The 16,049-nt window shown below is 40.1% G+C and overlaps 1 protein-coding gene across 1 annotated transcript; it reads right to left on the bottom strand.

The window, feature by feature from the left end:
* Positions 1-2,811: 2,811 nt before the first annotated feature.
* Positions 2,812-15,780, bottom strand: LOC137258949 (galactoside alpha-(1,2)-fucosyltransferase 2-like). The gene is made up of 2 exons (XM_067796646.1): positions 15,760-15,780; positions 2,812-5,410 (listed from the first exon to the last, which is right to left on the bottom strand). The coding sequence occupies exon 2, from the start codon at positions 5,397-5,399 to the stop codon at positions 4,401-4,403; it is 999 nt and encodes a 332-aa protein (XP_067652747.1). The 5' UTR covers positions 5,400-5,410; positions 15,760-15,780; the 3' UTR covers positions 2,812-4,400.
* Between the last annotated feature and the right edge of the window lie 269 nt (positions 15,781-16,049).

The raw sequence follows: 16,049 nt of genomic DNA, 5'->3' as shown, positions 1-16,049 counted from the left end.
ATCGACAATGTTTCAGCGACATCGTGACGACCAAAGAAAGTGTATACTAAGAATAAATATAAAGACTATTATATATTTCTTTATAAACTGTCAGCGGAGGACAGTATAACGACTAGATTATCACACATTTATAAAACTAGTTTGAATTCAGTGTAAAATGCTAAAACATTTCCAAACACCATAAACATTCAGGTTATAGATCGCCAGCAACTAAAGGTAGATCGCCACGCTCGGGACCATTGGAACTTCCGTTGCTTTTGCTCCCTGCCTGGTCTCTAGCTGGATTAATACACGCCTCTGAGCTGTTGGCGAATCTTTAGCATTTTATCCATAAATTAAAACTGTTGTTACAGGATATTTATATAGCGCACATATCTATGCACCTATTGTGCTTGCTCAAGGCAACTAGAAACTTTCTACGATTTAAATACTTTAGGTGATAAAAGAAACCCCCAAAACCTTGAACTGTGTGGTCTTCAGTATCTCCTTCGGGTAACAAGATTTTTCGCTATTTACAGTCACTAACAATTATAGTTATGCAATCATTCGACAAGATTTTAAAACATGAACGTTTATATTGCAGTACATGACCATTCAGAGCTGAGAAAAAATGTTTGTTGCATGAAGTCACTCACCATTGTCGGTCTTTGCTTTTTCCTCCGATAACTTAATCATAATTATTGTTAGATCTGCTACATATTTCAAATGGTCATCTAAAGAAAATTTATTTCTGTTCTCTATGATCGCAATATAGTAATATTTAGTCACACTGTACGGTATATCAAAAGTATGTAACTTTCCTAGGTTCACGATCAAGCTCGTGCTTTGAACCCTGTCCCTTTGTTTAGGTGCAGTAAATTGACAGTTTTTCTCACGCAGTTCACAATATTAATCTCAGTCTCGATACTTGGCACCCGCGTCCTCATCTTACGCGAGGACTGTAGTGGGGCACAGGCAAACTTTTGCGCAAATGGGTTGCGCAGCAGAGAGAAAATGTCCGGTCTTCTTATAAGCGAGCGAAGCGAGCAAAGGTTGGAAACGTACTTTCCTTGCTTCGGTTCGAAAAATATTTTTCATGTGAAAATAAAACATCGCCACCATCAAAGGTATATACCCATTTCTTCACTGAGTGGTGCATTCACATTTCCAACTCCATGTTGAACAATTGCTCAAGTGGAATATATTTTATACAACATTTTAAGGGCAACTCGTGGTATGTCAGACTGTTCTTCGCCTCCATTCCCTCTTTCAGCTTCCGGTTCAAGCGAGTGAAGAAACGGTTGGGGTGGGGGATGGGGTGTGGGGGCGGGGGGAGGGTTGTGTGTGTGTGTGTGTGTGTGTGTGTGTAAAACATATATCACGTGAGTGATTATTAAACATGGGGTAGGAAATCAGAGCACAACCAAGTGATGAAATGGGTGTAAACCTTTGATAGTGGCGATGTTTTATTTTGACATGAAAAATCTGGAATAATATGGAATTAGAAGTTGAGTCCCAGATTTTTCAATGCTGCCATAGCAGCCACATTACCTGAAATTCCAACATGACCGGGTAACGAAGAGAAGACGATGTCGTATTGCCCAGTTGCAGGATCGTTTCGTAATTCAATAATTTCTATTAAAAGTGGATGTTGAGAAGGCAAATGTTAATAGCCTGACGGCACGAAACAGAGTAAAAAAATAATGTATTGTTTATGTTCATGGTATTTATTGATGTTTTAAGACTGTGAAGTTGTTTCAGCTGTAGAGATAGATAGAGAGATTGAACTGTTGTTTTATCGAGTAATCGAAAAGATATTGTTCTGGATCCAAAGACCGTGACACATGCAACCGCGCCATCCTTGGATCCATCTGTAAATCTGTACGTTTATATTATTTCTTAATTTCTTTAGTAATATTCAAATGTGGGCAAGACAGAGATCGATATAATGACGATCATACTATCCAAATAACTGAGTCTGCCTAGTGCTCCCGAGCGAGTGAGTGAAGGTTTTTTTACACCACCTTTAGCAATATTCCAGCAATAACACGGCGGGGGACACCGCAAATATACTTCACACAATGTACCCTTGTGGGAAATCGAAGTCTGATCTTTAGAGGGACGAGCAAATGCTTTAACCACTAGGCTACCCACCATGCCCTAATTCCCTGAAAACTCGTGTCATTCCCTTCCACCACTAAGTCACACTCTGTAAAGCAATGAAGATGTATATTTATGATTTTTCTGTAATGCGAATTCCAGTGTTCTTGGGGTTTTGAAGGTGTTAACGTAAATGGTTTGAATCACTCCAGATTTTCCTCCCACTTTAGCCTGACACGTGCTGTTTAACCAATTCTCCCTTACGTTTCCATATTCCGACAGAGTTCCAAACCCCAAATCGCCCCTATAATGAGATTGTGGTCTGACAGTATTGCCAGTACCGTGCCATAAAAGGCGACTATGCTTGTCGTAAGAGGCGACTAACGGGATCGGGTGGTCAGGCTCACCTCTTCAGACAAGTATGGGTTGTTGAAGACAAATTGTAACCCAGATCTGCACTGGCAGCTTGTATCTGAATCAATCAGTCTGCCATGTCTTGTGAAGAACCAATGAACCATTAAGCCTGAACGGCGAAACCGGCATTAGTGCGGGCCTGTACAGGCGCGTGTAAGTTGTTATGCGAGTGGTATATTCACGGACGAGACAGAACTCTCACTCACTCACTCTGTGTGTGTGTGTGTGTGTGTGTGTGTGTGTGTGTGTGTGTGTGTGTGTGTGTGTGTGTGACACCTCTTTGTTTCAGACTGTTGTAAATAAAAACATGAAGTTCTGTAAGGTAAAATGTTTATTACCAGATTATCTGGAACTGAGAGCAGACTTCACCTGCACGAAAGTGAAGTCAGCTCTTTTTGACTAGAACTAGGTTGAGAACAAATAAATAAATAAATTACATGATCTGAATTTACTTTTGGATGAAGGCACAACCATCCCATTAGCCATTACTTGGTGTTAAGACAGCAGCCCACAAAGACCAGCAACAGAACGGGGCCTTTCGATTTCTCAGAAATGTGGACCAAACTAGCAACAGAGTTTCGCTGCAACGTTTAACATAGAAGCTAACGGTGTCATTAGATAAAATCTTTTTGACGTAAAGTTTACACGATATGGAGAAGTCGGTCACATGACCGCAAAACAGACTTCTGATACTTCATACCTTAGCTGGGGAATATATTTCATTTGCCACATGTAACATAGCCCATACAACAACCGAATACAACGTGGGATGAAACAAGAGAGATCACTAGTGGATGTATGCACAACTTGGTCCACGCGGTATGAATGAGGTTACACCTTCTCAGATCAGATTCAGCTATTTTTTGGGGTTGAGTCACATTCGGGATTCGAACCCACACCGTCTGTGTTCAGCAGGAACTGTACTAGTTGTGATATAAAAACGAAAACACTAAATCAAACTCTAATATTTGGTTTAACTTACCTTTAATTACATTAAACTATCTTACCTTGCTATCTTTCCATAACATTCAACCTCTGTCAAACAACCAACTGCCTAAATGACACAATCACTAACTGGATATCTCAAGACGTGCTGCCTAATCTATGTATCGAAACCAACTACAATTTCACTCCGATCCCCGCACTTGGCGAGAATGCATGCCTTTTTCATGCTCGAGCGCTCCGCGAAGTAAGGTGTTGTCTGGTGTGTTTTCGCGAACTGTTCGCAAGTACACAAACTGAGACGAAATAACCTGTCTGATACACAGAACAATGAGTTCTATGAATACACCATGATGAACAATACATTTGTGTGGACAATCCTTTTGTCCAATCAGACTGAGGCAAGTCAGCGACCTCACCCCTTTAGTCACCGCGGCTTCCACAAAAACTGGAAATCGGACAATGTGGTAGTCCCGCCCCGCTCAAGCGACCCCTTCAGCATCAAACTGTGAGTGAGTTGAGTTTTACGCCGCACTCAGCAATATTCCAGTTATATGAGGTCTGTAAATAATCGAACCTGGACCAGACAATCCAGCGGATCAACAACATGAACAACACTCAGCAATATTCCAGCTCTATGAGGTCTGTAAATAATCGAATCTGGGCCAGACAATCCAGTGATCAACAGCATCGATCTACGCAGTTGGGAGACGATGGCATGTATCAGCCACATCTGAGTTTGACCGCCCGATCCCCTTAGTCGCCTCTTAAGACAAGCATCGGTTATCAGAGTTTTAAATGACATCCGAACACAGATGCTAATGTTGAAAGACAAGTGAAGATTTAACCACAGATAGATCTTAAGTTCCATCAAATACCTAGCTAAGATACATAGCGTTCCCTAACATGAACGCCGTTATGTTAGTGAACGCCATGTATCTTAGCTATCAAATACCGAGAGAACATTACATTCCAATCCAGGATGGCGGTCGGTAGTCAGCAACCGTTATCAGTTCAAAGAGCTGTGATCCTGGCCGTGGGTAGCCTTTGAAGTACACAACCTCACCTCCCGCCAGCCACGCTGACCACCAGCCAAAGGACCCGGATGTAATAATTGTATGGTTACAAAGTGTCAAAATAGCCATGTCCACTTCTGGTGAATTGTTTTTTTTCAAAATGTGCACGTCTTCACCCTTGATGTTTTCTTCGCACCATTTTATATCGTCAGAAACGACAATAAAACTGGCGTTTTTAAATTTAGATCTGAAATAAGTCAATGCTTTGTCCAAATAATCCTTGTTGGCCGCTATATAACCATAATTAACCATATGAGCACTGTGCACCATATCCCCTCGTCGAACATGAACACCTATGCGAATGGCATCTTGTTCATATTTAACTAAATTCCTTAATAAGTCATTCGCTTGCTTAAAGATATTTTCTTTCCATCTAAAGTTTTGACGAATTTCCTTCTCCACAAATTGGAAATATTTCCAGCTCTGGAAGTATCCTACTAGTCTGACGTCACTTCCGTTCCCAAGCTGCATCACTTCCGGTTCAAATGTACATCCTTTCTTTTCGATGTATCTCTTTAAATACTTCTGATCGGACTTTTGTGCACTGATGTTAAAGGAATTCAATAATGACAGTGTACGAGGCACAACTGGTATTAGGTTATTTTTTCGGCTAATACCATAAAGAGAAGCGTACTCAAACATAAGGTTTCCGAGTCGCCCCAAGAAGTCAACCGTTATGTGATTTTGATGGCGAGGGAGTTGGTTATCATCGTTCCTAGCACGAGGACGGTTGTCCTGGGGTTTAGCATGTGTGCCGCTGTCAGGGAGTTCAACATGTGGTTGGTTGTCATGGCCATTAAGTGGTGTTGTATGCAAACCAGTAAAGTAGATCCTTACAAGAATACTGCACACAAGCAGGAAGAGCACCGTGTAAAATTTATGCCTCATTGTATCTGAAACTAAAAAGAAAAGCATTAAAGAATACTGTTATCAGCGACCATCAGATTTGTATTTTGAGCTGTCCTGTCCATTTCAAGCGGAGTTTCCATGCAGTACCTGGAAAGGAGGTAAGTGGACTCAAGCGCCATTTTGCATTTTTACAATGTTAACAATGATAACGCATACCATAGTAACGAGTTTAAGTTGTCAAATTGAAAATTTGATGAATTGGGCTGATGTAGTTCGACAACAATTTCCGAAATTTTAAAACAAATCATACTCAATAATTAACACTAAGGCACAGGTCCACTTTATACCAAATTTTTCATGGAAAAACTGCTCTAAATAATGAGTATCTTGTACTCAAGGCTTCTGTTCATCAGAAAGCATGACTTAATGACAATATTGGACAGAAGTTTAATTAGCTTGTAAGAGTCGGGAATGGTCTTGAAGAATGTGCAACAGTTATGGGTTCAAAATTCAAACGCACTACTTCCATTCCGTCCAGTCAAGGTACAAGAAACTTCTCTGGGCCAAGACACATATTAAGCATTTTGGTGTGAAAGATTGGAACCAGGTCATATTCTCCGAAGAATCAATGTTCAAATGCTTCAGTAATAAATTCCGAACAAAAGTTTGGTGATTTTCAGTTGAGAGTTATCGTCATTACTGCAGTGAGCGCACGTGAAAGCACCCACTCCAAGTCCATGTGTGGAGCCTCCTGTAACCTAATGGCCTGGTATCCTGAAAGGGGTACCTGGTAACTAGTAAATAACCATAAACGATATCTAGCCCTCAAAAGGAATTTGCATTCCAGCAGGATAACGCTCCTGCCAATAATCTAAAAGTTAAACGAGTAATGCAGTATTAGTGTATTAGTAATGCAGGGATTATTTGAGAGATTGCCATTGCGCCTGCGCGAGTCAGACTTCAACGATTGTGAGTGGCGTTAGGAACAAGAGATAATAGAGAGTATAATGGGTGCTGGGTAAATAAGGTAACATAATCCCTCCATCACTAAGATTAGCTGATAGAACCACAGTCAAACTTCAACTTCCAGGTAAGTCTCGTTGCACTTTTAGATTCTATCAGCTAATCACGTAATGTTCGTGATTCTGTGAGACTTCGAAGACTAATGCTCACTCACAAACAGCAGTTATATCCATCATCTTCAACAGAAAGAATCAACTAATTTTAAGGAACGTCCGAGGACCTTTATTCAACTGGTAATTGACAACAATATGTCATAGAGATTGCAGTAATTACTCATAGAACTAATGCATGCGACACTGATTAATCAATATGGTAACTTGACCATAATTAATCACTGCCATATCATAAACAATCAGTCAACATCACGATGCTCGGTTACAGAGTTGAGGATGGCATCAGCGAATTTTCTCCCCTTGACCACTGGCTTGCTGTAAAACTGAGCAAAGGTTAATTCTGATGAACAGTCAGCTTTACTCAATATCTCAGCTATTGGTACTGATGCACATAAAGCTGCAGATGTCGCCGCTGCTCTTGTACTGTGCGCGGAGAAGATGCGATTGTCAATTGTCCAGCGAGAAATTGTATCTCTTAATGCAGCCTTGTAGGGTCTAATGTAAGACACAAATAGATCAGCAGTCCTCTCTAGATAATGTTTCAATACAGTCATAACACAAATATCCCTGTTCTCTGGGTAATCATTCAACACTAAAGGTTTAGGTAATCTAACTGGTCTGGACTGCTTGACCAGCGTAGATAAATGAAATGTATATGACGACTCAGTGCTTGAAATGTTAGTAATGTCCAGTAAATGCAAAGTTTGCCCTCTCTGGGCAGAGGCAACATTCAATCTGAAATACATTACTCTGCTAAGATTACAAAGTTAGGCAAATGGATCACAGTGAACATTTGATGCATCGCTTTAAAGAAAACTAAATGCAACTTTCAAAGATTAGCACGGGAAAACATGCAATAGAAATTCAAATGATCAGAATCACACCTAAACTAGGCTATATTCCAACATTTCATTTATCAATAAATTTAGATTTAGCTTAGTTTATTGTATACTTATGTATGGAGGCAGAGAAACCTACTCTGAAACAGTAAACGTGATCACAAACCGATACAATAGAACGCTGAGCGCCTAAACGCTCTATTTTGAGTTGCGAATGAGAGTAACCTCCGTTTTTCCAACCTTAGCTGAGGCTAATTAACAATAGTATAAACCACTGAATAATAATTATTCCATGAAACGACTAGAGTTTAGCAAAGAATAACCTTGATCTTCGGATACAATTCTGGAGGAAATAAAGACATTCATTCATTCATTCATTCGTCTGAGTAGGTCATTAGCTCAGTCGGAGCGGTGGGGTAGCCTAGTGGTTGATGCATTCGATCGTCACGCAGTAAGCTCGGTTTCGATTCCCCACATGTACGAAGATCATTTTTGGTGTCCCCCGCTTTGATATTGCTGGAATATGTATTGCTTTCAATGCCGTTAACGTTCGATAAGACAGACGTTTTGGAGGTGGTTCTGTGAAGTGTAATTTATTCATATGAAGTAACTAAAATTCACTTTCTTTTTTCACAAAAGCGGTTTGTCATTTTGTAATATCAGTGATTTCGACTTGGTTTCTTTTTCCCGTCAGCTTATTCTCCATGCATCCGGCATCTGTTCTATAGCATATGTTTTTTAAAATAATTTCTTATTGTAAAATACTTGTAGCGTTTCGGAATACCACCAACCCAGGATACTTTAAAAACTTGTCATGTATACTGATCTTCGTATCAGGTTTTTCACATTGTCAGGGAATCGAACCCGGGTCTTCAACGTGACGAGCGAACGCTTTAACCACTAGTCTACCCCATCGCCCCCATTTGCCAGTAGGGTCATTGACCGTGGAGATTTACTTGCCCGACTGGATTTTTACTTGCCACGCACTAGCGGACCAGTGGCTATTTCGCACACATCCTCGGCAAAATGGGAACGCAAAATGCCAAGTTATCAGAGCGGCATCAACACTAATTACCTGATATTTCAGTAAATGAGCATCAAGTGAAAGATGGCAAATAATCAAGCGTATGCTTGTATCCCCAGACACGGATGACAACGGGGGAGAAGTAATCGTTGTAAGCAATGTAGAAGGAAAACACCCTGAAAGAAAATATTATAATCCATAACTGTTTGAGAAGGAAACTTAAATAGTTAAAGAATATCTTTATCTTGGAGTATCATTTAGTGGCAATGGGAAATTCTGTGAAGTAATTAAGTGTGTGAGTTTTTACGCCGCACTCAGCAATATACCAGCTATATGACGGTATGCAAGGGATCGACTCTTGACCAGGCAATCCAGTGGTCAGCAGCATGAACATCGAGCTATGCAAATGGGATACCATGTCAACCAAGTCAGCTTGCCTGACCACCAGATCCTGTTAGTCGCCTCTTACGCCAAATATGGGTTTCTGAAGCCCTAACCCGAATCTTACGCAGATTAAGAGAAGCGCTTTTTTTATATTATGTATATGATGAAAGTTATTTGTTTCGAAAAAATGATAATAACAAAAAAAAAAAGAAAAACATATTAGACAATTAGATACACCTGGTGACTGTGCATGAAGATTATTTGATCAGCTATGAACATCTAATATTAATATTAAAGTATTGGTCAGACATTTGGGGATATGTTAACACTATGAAGCTGAATCGGGATTATTGGATATTTTGTAAATATATCTTAAATTAAAAGCAAGCACACCATGTCCCTATACCCTTGGGGAACTTGGTACATATCCAGTTGATATCTTAGTTACGACGTTCACTCTACACTTCTGCCCAAAATTACAGATGTAGACTAGCTATCCTACATTTATACTGTACGAATTATACACAGTTGTCCGATATGAATATTGACAATATTCTTTCCGAAATGTTATAAATATCCCAAATGAAACGAGCTTTGGATACAAACTGGCTTACAAATGACGTAAAATATGTTACCTGATTATTCCAGAGTATAGTAGCTCAGCTCAACTTAGAAATTCCTTAATGTACTAAAAAATTAATGCTGACGAGCAACTATATAACAACCGGCTGCTACTGGCAACGTCAAAAATGGCGCAGCTCACAATCAACGACATCTTTTGAATATTAATGGGAACGGATGAAATATTTTCTACCATCCATCAAGACTGAACAACGGAAAAGCAGTATTGTTGCGAGGTAGAAATACGTATGGCGACAGAATATTGACAAATCCGAAATGATAAAGCAACTCATTATCCAGACACCACATGCCATGGCATGGCTATATACTAAGCAGCCACTGTTGGCAGAACGATCTGTGTCACCTGGAGACTAAATGTACTGTTGCAAAGAGAATGTCTTGATCAGAAAAGGGGAACATGACACTGTGTAGGATTAATAAGGTTTTCAACCTTTCTCCAGAACTCCTGAACAAGATTATACTTTATGAATACATGTTGGAGGCTTTCTGGTTACAAATATTTGTATCAATTATCTTCATTTGCACATACTCTTTTCTAGCTTAAAATACTCTGCTTATAAATCTGTTATGTCTAAATCTGATTTCTAAAAGCTTTACATCATTTGTACACATTGTATATTTTTTAAACACTGTGTTCTATGAAATGTCTGAGTTTAGTTCATTTTCTCATTTCGACAACCTGAAGGTAGAGTATCATTTGCTTTAAGTTTGCCATAGAAAATTCTGCATCCTTTAATTTGAGAGAGTAGGTCTAAAAGTATTGAGGTTAGTGAGGGGTTCTGAGTAGCTGTAGACAACTACCAAGATCTGACATGATATCGGTCTACTGCATTGTATGACGACTACATATCTGATACCTAAACTGCCATGAACAATAATCACTATCCTACCTTATGTAGGAATCGTATCTGATTGGTTCAACGACTTCAAACAAATCACCAAATATGGCAGGTGCATTCCGTTGACCGTGGAAGCGGGGAATACATCTTTGCGAGGGAGAATACATTATTTATTTTATCATATATGGTTTGTTTTATTATCATGTTTTTAAACGTTTTCATATTAAATTCAAGATGACTTGACATCCCTACATCCCCTATTTTGAATTATTAATTATTAATTATTTGTTCATTCGGCAAAAGCCTGGTGTCGACAGAAATCATCATCATACATTATGGTTGAATTTCAGTGTTTTAATGTTAGATTTATCTATGAAAATTTAACTTTCGGTAATATAAATCCGTTGTAGCATTTTGGGTATCCAGGATTTTATGTGTCCTGTTTTAGGTATAACACCCCATATACCCCTCATTATACAGCTAAAACTTATTATGTGAGGGATAAACAAGTTCTATGGATAGTCAGCTTTTTAATTGCTATGAGTGCAAAGTTTCAGTGTAGGCACTAACACTACACATCGTTAGTGCCCACATGGAACTGTCGCACTCATTGCTCCCGTTCGTCGCTATGATTGTAGTTGCTTGCCAGTCATAGCGACGAACGTCCATGGTTGGCGACGATGCAAATTCTCTGAAGCCATCAACATCAAGAGATTAACCCCACAGATGAACAGAGACCAAGTGGTTTACCTACCCAATGCCTGGGAAATCAATTAGACACGAGGCTTCACCAATCATCTGCTATCCACCGTTACAGCATCATCCCACACTTAGTATCTTAGCTTTTGTACATTGTTAGACTATCACCCCCCACCACTGTACACCTATCAATACATTGGCTCCTCCTGATTAATCCATTGTAACAACACCATACCAGCTTTTGTATATTTTAATCCCCTTTTTCATTTGCTATGTTTCAATTGTATATACATGCTTAAATCACCTCTCTGGCTTCATGTAGATTACTAGTATATATATCCTGTTTAACTGTTAGTTAGCATCCACCTGACGAAGGGGCAAGGAATAGCCCAGAAACGTTGTGAAAACAATAAAGAAGAAGTTGACATCCATAACATTTTGTCGTATATTAGAATACCGACTTCTAAATGCCTCTCAATAACCTTGGCTGCACTCATTTACACTCTAAGACCGGCACATTTACATTCTTAATTGCTTAACTGCATTCTTATTTGCACATTTAGCTGCACACACGTACACTCTCAGCTGCACACATTTACGCTCTTAACTGCACATATTTACACTTTTAGCTGCACACACTTACACCCTTAGCTGAACACATTTACACTCTTAGACCGACACATTTACATTCTTGAATAGCCACAAAGAGACGTGTTTAAAAAAAGAAAATGCAAGACTTTTAGAGAAACACGTGAAGAAACAAGAACAAACTGTTGACACTGAGACACATCTACAGAGAAATCGACGCCACAAGTACGCCTTGGATCAGCCCAAAACATTCAACCTCCGCCGTACAACACGCGATAACAGCCGTTATCGTATATCATAGTATTCGCGTTATCGGTGCAATTAACCTTTGCCTAATGTCCGCGAATTCACATATGTACGTGTGTTTCAGTAACCAAACATGCCCTCCCTGTTCCGTGTTAGGTGTTCCATGAAGTGCCCATGATCAATATGATAGTTTGCCCAAGACCTAAACCTACTTCAGTGGGTGAAATTACATTTTAAACAATACAGTTGTGCTATATGACATACTCCATACAGACACGAAATGAAGTGAAACATTGGGCATATCTACGCTTAATCTGCGTTCCTTGTAGACTTACGCCTAGTCTCTGACAAAATAGAAGTTGACAGGTACACTGTTCATATTGAAGAAGAGTCCCAGAAAATGGGAGATTTAGAACCTGAGTGAAATCCAAACCTGCTCCATTGAGGGCTATTAGAAGCATCTTAGAAGAATGAATAAATGCAGGTCCAAACATAGCTCGACCCCTGAGGGTCCAGGTTAGAATATTGACTTTCAGGAACCCATGCTTATGGTAAGAGGTGATTAACGGGATCGGGTGGACAGGCTCGCTGACTTGATTGACACAAATGATCGGTTCCCATTTGGGCAGATGGATGCTCATGCTCTTGATCACTTGATTGTCTTGACCGCCTCCATATAAGCGGAATGTTGCTGAATGCGGTGTAAAACTAAACTCACTCACCCAAACCTAACTCGTGCCCAGTTGAATACACACATGAGTGTCCTTCTTTAACACTTACGACACAGACAAATGCCCCTCTGTAACACGCGGGACAAGGAAGGCGTTATATGCGCTAGCATTAAACAGATTCAACAGCTTGGCTTAATCTATCGACACATTCAAACTTAATTGTTAAAGCATGGCTAAGGCGTAGTGTCTGATAACACATAGCTCGGAGGGAGATAAATAGCTGCATTCAAACTGAAAAGTGGACCAGTGAGAACTGGACCTGAGTCGTAGAAAATCTAGACTTCAAATCAAACATTTACACTACATAGAGTGCTGGACCGAAGGAACTAAATAAGGCTCAGGGAGATTAAAACCGACTATATAGCTAAAATTGATAGAATTTCTTCTTTGAATGGCAATATGTAGAAGTTCAACATATGAACAAGCTTGTCGTCACACTGAACAGTGACGTCACCAGTTTTGTTCTGTGACGTTTCCACATTTGTAAAAAGTGTGTCAGTGACCTGAGGCCTTTGTTGTTAGCAGCAAATTCTTCAAACTCGATGCCTTGTCTATTCTTGTTTTATTAGAAATTCTAAATTTTAGCTTTGGTAACGGTAACGCTATTTCCAGGGCAGAAACCAGGGATATTTCATTAACTGCAGTTGAAAAGTCCGCGTTATAATGCCTTGACAATAGCGTTACCCTTTCAAAAGAAATACCAACACTCTTTCAAAAAACAAGCCACTAGGCTACCCCACCGCCCCAAGAACAAGTATGAACCTTATGACTATAGAAAACAATATTATGACAATTATTCGCAGTGTATGAAATAGCTTCTGCCCGGCGGCCCGCTGCTTGTTAGTTACATGGCTTGCTTACAACTTTATTTTATAGCCAGCCGTGTGAGTCAATACATTTTCCCTGGGTATACATTTGACCATGGCATTGACTACGAGACATCTTTCGAAAATAATTTACAAATGTGGTAGCTAGACGATGTCTCTTCATTCAAACCGTAACTTCCACCCAGTTTATCTAACACTAAATATGATTGGTCGGGAGAATGGTCGGGAGAATGCTTTTCTGATAGTAAACTATGTAACAATCACACATCAGTTTATTAATTACATTATTTAACACCTTATCTCAGTTTCCTATATTACATACATGGCTGGCTTCATGTTAACAGGGCCGGAAGCAAATTCAGTTATCAGCCCTGTGGGCTTGCTGGGTATTTTAGGATTTTCATACACTGTATTATCAGACATACGTTCACCTGGGCCTAAACCAGATGTCGAATACATTTGGTTGAAAGGGTAGCCAAGTTGTGAAAGCGTCCGCATGCATAATTTACAAGTTCGATTCCCGACATGTGTCTAGCAGCCTGTATAGCACCAACCTGTGATTTTGTTAGAATATTGCTAATATGAAGAGTAAAACCATACTCACTCACTCACTTGTTTATGTCAAAAACGAAAAATAACTGTGCGTTTTGCAGTAACTTTTAGCATACGTTCTAACAATAGTATCACTTACCGCGCCCTCGTAGATAATCGAAACCGGGAATTCGTAAGTCATGGAGTTTGAGGCACTATCTTCATCAGCTGATAAACGTCATGAGCGAGTAACTGAGTTTGGTTTTACGCCGCTTCTAGCAATGTTCCAGCAATATCACGGCGGGGGACACCAGAAACTGGCTTCACACATTGTACTCATGTGGGGGATCTGTAGACCATTTTGACGTCATACGTACGGCATCACAATGTGTAATAACATTGTAAAATTATTAAACAGTGTTATCTTCCTCGGACGACTAATAAAAAACTGAATGCTTGTACTTCTACTCAAGAAGGAGAAGTTGGCCGGAGTGGAAGAGTCATACGGGTCACTCTTGGTTGACGCCTGCCTCGTGTCCGTTAAATCTAGACACTGTCTCTGTCAAGACGCATGTCATATGTTGGATCTCGAACAATCCCCAACTAATAATACGATCAAAAGCTGTATTGTCACAGAATATTGCCACATAACAATTATGCTGTTGCCCTGAAAGCGCTACCTAATAAGGTGTAGCGATATAATCATACGTTTCTCTATCGACCTGCGAATTTTACACATGCAGTATCATGCAGCTATTCCCATTTAACGTTACTGAACTAAAATACAATGTGCATAATGTTCCAGTCTGATAAGATAAGGGATGATAGAGAGTTATTATCCTATTCACGCCACCTGGTGAGTCTGTCCGCATCGGTGATTCAGTGGAGGATCCGGTGTGGGTGTGGGTGCTATCGTGTGTGTGTGTGTGTTGTGGTGTGTGTGCTATCGTATGTGTTGTGGTGTGTGTGTGTTGTGGAGTGTGTATGTGTTGTGGTGTGTGTTGTGGTGTGGTGTGTATTTATGTATGTATGTATGTATGTATGTATGTATGTATGTATGTATGTATGTATGTATGTATGTATGTATGTGTATGTGTTATGGTGTGTGTGTTGTGGTGTCTATATCTGTTGTGGTGAGTGTGTACGTGTGTTGTGTTGTGCTGAGTGTTGTGTGTGTGTGCACGCGCGCGTGCGTGTGATGGGAGGATGCCAGGCGGTTTAGCCCCTCATTTTGAAAATGACGAAAAGCAACATAGAAATCAAGGTTCTGGAGTTGCGGATCGCGAGGTCCTGGGTCCGCCTAATACAAAACAATAGCATGATCGACAACACTGATTTACCTGACCTGTCTCGACCGGTGTATGTGTTGTGTTGTGTGTGTATATGTGTTGTGTTGTGTGTGTATGTGTTGTGCTGTGTGTGTTGTGTATGTGGTGTAGTGTGTGTGTGTGTTGTGTTGTGTTGTGTGTGTGTGTTGTGTGTGTGTTGTGGTATGTGGTGTGGGTATATGTGTTGTGAAGTGTGTGTTGTGGTGTGTGTATATGTGTTGTGTGTGTGTTGTGGAGTGTGTGTGTGTTGTGGTGTTTGATGTGTGTGTATGTGTTGTGGAGTGTGTGTGTTGTGGTGTGTGTGTTGTGGTGTGGTGCGTGTGCATGTGTTGTGGTGTGTATGTGTTGTGGTGTGTATGTGTTGTGTTGTCTGTATATGTGTTGTAGTGAGTGTGTATGTGATGTATGTGTGTTGTGTTGTGTTGTGTGTGTGTGCGCGCGCGCACGCGTGCGTGTGATGGGAGGATGCCAGGCGGTTTAGCCCCTTGTTTTGAAAATGACGAAAAGCAACATAGAAATCAAGGTTCTGGAGTTCCTGGGTCCGCCTAATACAAAACAATAGCATGATCGACAACACTGATTTACCTGACCTGTCTCGACCGGTGTATCAACAAAACCAACCTATGTTTACTATGCTATTTATAACTCGTGATATGACGTCGACAGTGTTCAATGTCCCCATTGATAACATAGCGATAAATAGATATTTCGCACCACACCTACCCACTTCTCTAGCATTGCAGACGCGCAGCTAGTTATTATTGCTATTGATTACTATCAATATTGCACATTCGACCAAACAAAAAATATTTCACATTTAAAACGAAAACATTGCATGGAAACTACATTAAAGCCCTATGAAAAACTTTTGAATT

The sequence above is a fragment of the Haliotis asinina genome, chromosome 12, assembly GCF_037392515.1.
Source record: "Haliotis asinina isolate JCU_RB_2024 chromosome 12, JCU_Hal_asi_v2, whole genome shotgun sequence".
NCBI classification, from domain to species: domain Eukaryota; kingdom Metazoa; phylum Mollusca; class Gastropoda; order Lepetellida; family Haliotidae; genus Haliotis; species Haliotis asinina.
The sequence above is the reverse complement of the archived record's forward strand: the minus strand, read 5'-3'. Positions and strand labels throughout refer to the sequence as shown.

Excerpts from the sequence above, each read along its gene's own strand:
- LOC137258949 (XM_067796646.1), bottom strand. The coding sequence starts at position 5,399 with ATGAGGCATAAATTTTACACGGTGCTCTTCCTGCTTGTGTGCAGTATT.